This window comes from Antechinus flavipes, chromosome 6 (assembly GCF_016432865.1).
Source record: "Antechinus flavipes isolate AdamAnt ecotype Samford, QLD, Australia chromosome 6, AdamAnt_v2, whole genome shotgun sequence".
Taxonomy (NCBI): domain Eukaryota; kingdom Metazoa; phylum Chordata; class Mammalia; order Dasyuromorphia; family Dasyuridae; genus Antechinus; species Antechinus flavipes.
In genome coordinates, this window is record NC_067403.1 from 135,642,859 (window position 1) to 135,651,595 (window position 8,737).

The window sequence follows — 8,737 nt, forward strand, 5'->3', positions numbered from 1 at the left end:
GACTTATATGAACTGATGCTAAGTGAAATTAGCAGAACCACGGCAACAAGACTACGATAATCAATTTTGATGGACAAGATGCTCTTCAATAATGAGATGATTCAAACCAGTTCCAATCGTTCAGTGATGAAGAGAGAGAAAGAGGGCTATGGGAACAGAGTATGGAACTCTGAACTTGAAACAAAGGATTCTTACAAGGTACTAACTAAGTGGAATTGATGAGACAATGGTTATCTAGTTTAGCGTGATGTTTAATAGTTCTCTAAGTTCAGTATGATTGATTTAATCTTACAATAAATAATGATTTCCTAGTGATATAATGATTGCTTTATACTCAGTGTAGAGGATATAAGCTAGGAGCCTCAGCCAGGATTCATTCAGAGAGAGCTAGAGAAGACAAGTACAATAGAAGCTCTTGGAGCCAAGGAGACAGAAATTCATTTCACCTTCAGTCAGGCTCCTGGTGGCTAGCCTGGCCTTCTGCACGTCCCCCACTGAGACCAAGGCTGGTCTGAAAGGCTCTCCAGAAAGCTGCCCAGCCCCAGGAAGAAGATAATAAAGGATTGTGATGATTACTCTGACTAAAACGAAGGCTGTCCCACAGACCCCAGGAAAACCAAACCAAAAACTTTACAGAACGCAACATAGCATCTTCACTTTTTCGGTTGATGTTTGCTTGCATTTTGTTTTCTTTCTCTAAGTATATCTAAGTATATATAATTCTTTATCCAATTATTCTTGTGCAGCAAGATAACTGTATAAATATGTATATAGATTTTGGATTTAACATATATTTTAAAATATTTAACATGTATTAGACTACCTGCCATCTAGGGGAGATGATGGGGCGGAGGGAAAAAATTGGAACAGAAAGTTTTGCAAGGGTCAATGCTGAAAAATTATCCATGCATGTGTTTTGTAAATAAAAAGCTTTAATAAAATAAAATTAAAAAACTGCTTTCCAGTTTACCCAGGAATTTTTGTCAGTTGGTGAGTTCTTATCCTCAAAGCTTGGATTTTTGAGTTTTCAAACCCTAGATTTTTATAGTCATTTTATCACTATATTATATACCTAATCTATTCCACTGACTCACTATTCTATTTCTTAGCAAGTACCAATTTAGTTTTGGTTACTGCTTTGAATATAGTTTGTAATCTGGAATTACTATGATACCTTCTTTCACATTTTTTTCATTAATATTTCCTTGATATTTTTTGGCATTTTGTTCTTCCAGATGAATTTTGTTACAATTTTTGGTAGTTCTATAAAATATTTTATATTGTCAGTTGACATCAAATAAGTAAATTATCATAGGCAGAATTATCATTTTTGTTATATCGGCTTGATCAATATATATTGGCAATTAGTATTGCCATGAGCAATTAAGATTTCCCCAACATTTAGATGTCTCTATTTGTGTGAAACATATTTTGCAATTGTGTTCTTATATTCCCTAAGCTTGTCTTGGTAGGTAGACTCCCAATTTATATTACATTATGTGCATTTAAAATGTAATTTCTCTATCCCTGCTCAATTTTGTTAATAGTATATAGAAATGCTGATGATTTATATGGGTTTATTCTATATTTTGCAACTTTGCTGAAGTTGTTCATTGTTTTAACTAGTTTTACATGGATTCTCTGAGGTTCTCTAAGTATATCTTTCATCTACAAAGATTAGTAGTTTTATTTTCTTCTTGTCTGTTTTTAATTCCTTCAATTTCTTTTTCTTAACTTATTGCTAGAGCTAGCATTTCTTGGTACAATACTGAATAATGGTAATAATAGTCATTCTTGCTTTACCTCTGATCTTATTGAGAAGATTTCAAATTTATCTTCATTATAGAAAATTCTTGTTCTTGGTTTCAGATAGATACCACTTATCATTAAGAAAGAATCTCATTATTCCTGGGGTTTTCTAGTGCTTTTTAAAAGAATGGATGTTGCATTTTTGTCAAAGGCTTTTTCTGCATCTGTTAATCAATTTTTTTTGTTGTTTCTGTTATCGATATTGTCAATTATGCTGATAGTTTTCCTAGTACTGAAACAGCCTGTATCCCTGGCATGAATCATAGTCCATGACCTTATATAATATAATCTCCTTGCTAGTATTTTATCTAAAATTTTTGTACCAGTATTAAGAAAATTGATCTATAGTTTTTTTGTCTCTGTTTTCATCCTGTGTAGTTTAGGTTTCAAAACTATATTTTGTATCATAAAAGGAATCTGATAGGATTCCTTTCCCTATTTTTATTTAATTTATATAATATTGAAATTAATTGTTCCTCAAAGGTCTGTAGAATTCATTTGTAAATCCATTTAGGCCTAGGCATTTTTTCTTTTGGGGATCAATGATGCTTGTTCAATTTCTTTTTCTAAAATGAGATTACTTAAATTTTTTTTCTACTTTTAATCTGAGCAGTTTAAATTTTTATAACTATTTCACCTTAGATTGTCAGTTTTGCCAGCATATAATTGGGTAAAATAATTCCTAATGATCACTTTAATTTTATCTCAATTTTGGTTCATTCTTTTCAGTTTTAATAATAATTTTGATTTGGCTTTTTCATAAAACTAGCTCTTAGTTTAGTGGTTATTTTTTATTTTGTTTTTTACTTTCAAGTTTATTAATATTTCCTTTGATTTTTAGGATTTCTATTTTGGTGTTTAATTGGAGATTTTTAATTTAGTCTTTCCCTATTTGTTTTTTTTTTAATTGAATGCCCAATTAATTGATCTGTTCTTTCTTTTACTGATGTAAGCATTTAGAGATATAAATTTTTCCCTAAGGAAAAACCACCTGAGATATCATTTTACACCTGTTAGATTGACTAAAACGATTGAAGGGGAAAATGATAAATGTCAGAGAATGAGTTCTATTCCAGCCTCAGACATTTACTAGTTGCCAGTTACCCCCCTCCCTCCCTCAGTTTCCTCAGGTGTAAAATGGGGTAAGCCCTATATAAATCTTATGTGTAAGGACATTTAAGGATAAAACTGTAAATATAATGAGGAACATTTTTTGTTTTATCTTTAAAAGCACTTAATATATACATATCACATTTTATAACATATCATCTGTTAAATTGAAGAGGAATTCTAATGTTTTCAAGTATAAAACATTCTCTTCTCTGGATCATTTTATAGCTTTGCTTTAGTAATATCCATTTATATTGTTCTTAGTGCCAGGCACACTTGCTGTTCAGTCATTCAGTCATGTCTGACTTTCTGTGACTCTCTGGATGCTATTGTGCAAGAGGCTTTCTTGGCAAAGATACTGGAGTTTGCCATTTCCTTCTCTGGGGGATTATGCAAACAGAGGTTAAATGACTTAGCCAGTTCACATAGCTAGCAAGTGTCTGGGGCTAAATCTGAATTCAGATCTTCCTGATTCCAGACCCAACACTCTATCCACTGAGCCATCTAGCTGCCCTGATTGACACATAGTAGGGACTTAATAAATACTAATGGACTGACTTCATTGAAGTGCAGTGATCAGAGCTTACATGAAAATATGTTACCTTCAGCAAATAGTCTATAAGATTATCTAAATCTCTTTCCTGAGGCAAAATAACTCAATTAATTTTACTTTTCCCCTAAATATTTTATTTACCCATAAGGAAATTCTTCTGCTTTTTGCCCCTTTCACCCAGCAAAAGATTTTTTTTCTCCTACAATTAATTTCACTTTCTAGATCTTTGCATCAGCTGGATACTTGAAAATATCAGTATGCTATTCTTCTAATTTATAGAAATCTTAAATGAGACCAATCTCTATTACAAATAACTGCAAGAAAATGTAATTCAGGTTCCAAAACTGTTTGTTGCTATCTTTTTTTCTCTTATTTCTAAGCAAATCCTTTACTTGTAATAAAATATTCTCCCTAATCTAATATTCCAATTTTTAATAGCCTTTGCTTTCATCATCTTCAATTTAAATTTGTATTCCAGGACTGAATGGATGCCCATCAACTGGAGAATGGCTGAATAAGTTATAGTATTTGAATCTTATGGAATATTATTGTTCTGTAAGAAACAACTAGCAGGATGATTTCAGAAAGGCCTGGAGAGACTTACTGGAACTGATGTCAAGTGAAATGAACAGAACCAGGAGATTATTTTACAAGGCAACCACAAAATTATATGATGATCAATTCTGATGGATGTGGCTTCTCTTCAACAATGAGATGATTCAAAGAAGTTCTAATTGTTTAGTGATGAAGAGAGCCATCTACACCCAGGGAGAGAACTGTGGGAACCGAGTGTGGTTCATAACATGGCATTTTCATTGCTTGCATTTTATTTTGCTACTCATTTTTTTCTGGTTTGATTTGATTTTTCTTGTGCAGCAAGATAATTGTATAAATATGTATACCTATATTAGATTTAACATATATTTTTACCATGTTTAACATATATTGAACTACTTCCCATCTAGGGAAAGAGGTAGGAAAAAGGGAGGAGAAATTGGAACACAAGGTTTTTCAAGGACCAATGTTAAAGAACTGTCCACGCATATGTTTTGGAAAATAAAAAGCTTTAATAAAGAAAAATAATTCCAGGATTTTACAGATCTTTTAATGAATCTTTTGTTTCTTCACTCTCAGATCAAATACAAATATTTAATTATTTAGAACTCCCATTTTTCAATTATCGGTCACAGATTTAGAAGGAATTCCTTATCTCCGCTTTTGCTTTCAAGAACTAAGCAGTATCATTTTCAAATGCCCAATTTGGCTTAACTAGGTGTATATTTTCCCATTCCGAAATAGCCTCAAATTTTCTTAATTTTATTTTATTTTTTTCAATTCATAAAAAAATCAATTTTTGAATGGACATCATCAATCTATTGTTAATGGTAATAACAGTAACTAGCATTTATATAACACCCATTATGTGCCAGGCATATGTTTTATTTATCCCACAATAATCCTGGGAAGTAGGATGTTATCATCCCCATTTTACAGTTAACTGGGGAAACATAGGTTAATTGACAGTCAATGAAGAATCTGTAACCCTGGTATCTTGCATCTTTGCTTTTCCAGTAAATCAATCAATAAAAAATAGTGCTACTGGCCTTTATTTTCTTTCCCAAATTCAAAGGATTCTGAGCTAAAGCTAGAATGTTATCTACTTCATGTCCCTCATTTTATAAATTAGGAAACTAACACCTAGAGAAAATATTATTTGCCCAAGATCAAACAAGTTAAATTAATTCCAGATCTAGGAGCTAGATATATTTTCTTTGCCAAACTAACAATCCCCTAAATGAAGTTCATGTTTTAGAAAATCACTCCGTAATCCACCCCTCAAGCTTTGCTTTCCTTTCCTTACCCCCACACAGCTACTTTTGATTTTCCCAAAGACTTTCAGATAGAGTCTGATTGGGTAGTATTATCCGAGGATGAAACACAGATTTTGATACTCACAGGACAAGTTTACTAAACTGAGAGAAATTATAGCCAAATGAAGATGGACAGGAATGTAGCCCTGATTCAACAGTTTTAAACCCTTGAAAGCTAACCTGGACTGAAAATCTAGAGTCAAGAAATTTGTTTTATAAGGGTCTGGAAAAGGCAAGGTAGCAGGCAAGAAATAAAGACTCTTAGGGGCAGTCAGTGCCTGGCACATAGTAGATGCTTAATGTTTTTTGATTAATTAGAAAAAAAAAAGATGAAACCCATAAAGGAATTTGTGATTAGGAATAAAATTATCTCCTGTAGCACTTTCTATCTAGCCAGCATTATCTTCTGAAAGCCAGTTTCTAATCAGTCTAGCAGCTGCTTCAATGCAGTTTTATATTTTTGAACTCCTTAATGCTTGTAGTTACCTATGGGAATGTATGCAAACTTAATGTGTTATGCTTTAACAAACAGAAACTAAAAAGAAAGGCTTTTAAAATTCACCTCTTACCCAGAAGCAGCAGGAAAATAGAACATAAACTTTAACTGTCTAGGGACACCTGTACTCACTAAGTGAACGTGGCCCAGTTGTACTCAAGATTATTTCACATGAACACTTCTTCCTGTGGTTTTATTGGTATTCTATGCAGATCAAGACCTGCTCTATCACTTACCAACTCATCTAGAGTCACTTGGCGACACACATATCCTGTGACTTTCCAGAGTCACAAAGACTATTAGAAGTAAGACCTGAATCCAGGTCTTCCCGGCTCCAAAGCCAGCTCTCTATATCCATTTTAATAGATTGGCATTCCAGATAAATTTAGAAAAATGGCTCAAAATGAAGTTTTTGGGGAAAGGGGGAAGAGGTTGAGGTGTTTTGGAAAATGCCAGTTCTGCAGGAAATGGGTAAGAGGAATGTCTTACCCATCACTGTTGGTGCAAGGATTAAATAAGCTTCTTCTACTGCAGTACAACTTTCCAACCAATTTCATTTTACAGACTTTTTTAGAGCAGGGTTTTAACCTAGGTTACTTAAGCTTGTTTTCTTAAATATAGATAGATCATGATATTTCACTCTTATTGGTTTCCTTTGTGTTGCTACATATTTTATTTTATACGTGGAAAAAACATTATCCTGAGGAATCCAAAAGTTCCACCAGACCGCCAAAAGGTGTCTGTTATTACATCCAAAAGCCTCGAGTCTAAAGCATCCTCTGAATTGGAAAAACACTTCAACTGCACTGAAAATTAGGGCTGGGCTATAACACTACAAGAGCTTATCAGTCCAAGAGACAGGGAAGAGAAGGACTGACTTTTGGTCAGTCTCTCTCCTCATTCCTATGGGAATGAGATGTGGTGTGACAGAGAAAATGAGTGAGCACGAAGATGTTTTGCAAGCACCCTCCTTCACTGAAGACTCCAGGAACTACCTATCAGCTTTTCCAGCCTAGATGCCATAACCGTGCTTCTGGATGTTTTAAGAGACAGGCTCGCAAGACCTCTGAGCTCATCTGTAGTTCAAGCTCTTCGTTTTCCATATAGAGAGGTGAGGCCCTGCTTAAGGCCACAAAGACAGGATTTTAACTCAGGTCCCTAGATTCCCAATACACTGCAGGTGCCACCAGACCCCGCAGTGCCTCTCCAACCCCATCGCCGCTCCTGGCAGTGCCCAGGCTGCTTCCTTCCACGTCCCGCGCCACCGGCGAGGTCCCTGTGCTTACCCTTCTCCTTGGTGAAGATGGAGATGAGTGGCACCCGTGGGCGGTCGCTGAAGACCTCGGCTTGTTGCACCAATGCCTCGCGCACACTGTGGAAGTCGCAGAGGACCACCACCAGATACGGCCCCAGGTAGAAGCTGAAGATGGGGCCATAGAGCCGGGCCATGTGAGCCAAGATTACCTGGGGGCTGGACAATCGGGGTTCCCCAGCCCTGGGGGAGCAGCGCAGCGGCAACAGCAGCGACGAGCTCCACCTCTTGAGCGCCGCAGGCAGCAGCACGAAACCCAGGTTCCCCACCAGCGGCCAGGGCCGGGGTCCGGGGGGCACCCCCCTCTGGCGGCAGAGCAGGAGCCCCCAAGTGAGTAGCAGCAAAGGCAGCAGCAGCAACAACAGCGTGCAGCAGAGCGGGTCCAGGAGCTGACGCGGAGAGCCCAGAGAGCCCTTGGGGCCCGGGACTTGGGCTCCAGCAGCTGCGGACATGCCTGCGGACTCTAATCCTGAGTATTTATAACCTGCAGCACTGGCTGCGGTCCTCTTCCTCCTCCTCCTCTGCTGGTCATTTCTAGGAGCAGAGAGAAGGAAAAGGAAGGAGGAGGGGAGGAGAGCCAGCTTTCGACCGAGCCTTCTGATTGGCTGCTGAGGCCCTCTTTCTTTCCTAGTCTTATCGTGACGCTACAGTTGCACATCATGACGCTAATAGAATGGGGTGGGGGAAGATCCATTCGTTGCACCCACAGCCAATGCTCTTTCGAGCTTAGTTGCAGTCCCTGTTCTGTTCTGCTCTCGATGTCCAGGTCTCAACTAACTCACACAAACTTCACCCTTCTACTGCTCTCTCCGGATTCCCGCTACCTTTCATGGCCCTGAGCTCTAGTTCTGCTGGCTGACGCAGAGGCTTAGTTCTGACTCAGAGACTTAGTTCTAACTCAGGTTCAACTATGAAGTAGGAGGCAGCAAATTTGTATCGGAGATACTAGAAAACCCTGATCCGCTGAAGGAATGGGAGAGTGAGCAAAGAACGCCCTTAGAGCTAGTACCTTACTTATACTAACAGGCCTTTACATCCGGCTAGAAGATTAAAAACAGTATTTGGGGAGGAGGACTGAGAGTCATAGACAAGCTGAAGCTCTTCAAGGCCGTCTCTTTCAATTCCTTCATTTTATATAGATGAAGAAACTGAAGGTGGTGCCCAGAATCACAGTGATGTGACTGAAATAAGATTTAAATCCAGGTTTTCCTTTGCACCAGGCTATCTTCCTCGGATCAAAAAGTAGTCAATGACAGTGCTGGTAGGATTTAATCCAAATGCCCCGGATTCAAACTCCATTGCCCCTATAAATTAGATTTTTGGGGAGAAAATAAATTGTCAAAGTGAGCTGTAGAGCGAAGGATTGACAAAACGACTGATCACAGTATTGGAAGATAGCTTGGTGGTTGTTTGTCTTTTGTTCTTGAAGAGGCCCAGGACATCAGGGAAGTGATACCAGGACATGAAAGTGAATTGGATTTAAGTAAAGGAGGACTGTGCAAAGTTATCAGCCTCTGGAGCCATCTGGGTCCAATGGCAAGATATAGATCAGGACTACTGGAGGTGATCCTGGATGCCATGGGAGA

At 37.6% G+C, this 8,737-nt stretch overlaps 1 protein-coding gene across 1 annotated transcript in view; it reads right to left on the reverse strand.

Moving 5' to 3' along the window:
• The window catches only part of LOC127540770 (cytochrome P450 2U1), a 49,424-nt gene extending 41,713 nt beyond the window's left edge, over nucleotides 1-7,711 (reverse strand). The window contains exon 1 of the mRNA XM_051965615.1: nucleotides 7,126-7,711. Coding sequence (XP_051821575.1) covers nucleotides 7,126-7,603 — 478 coding nt within the window. The 5' untranslated portion in view covers nucleotides 7,604-7,711. The remainder of the gene's footprint in view (nucleotides 1-7,125) is intronic.
• Nucleotides 7,712-8,737: the final 1,026 nt, after the last annotated feature.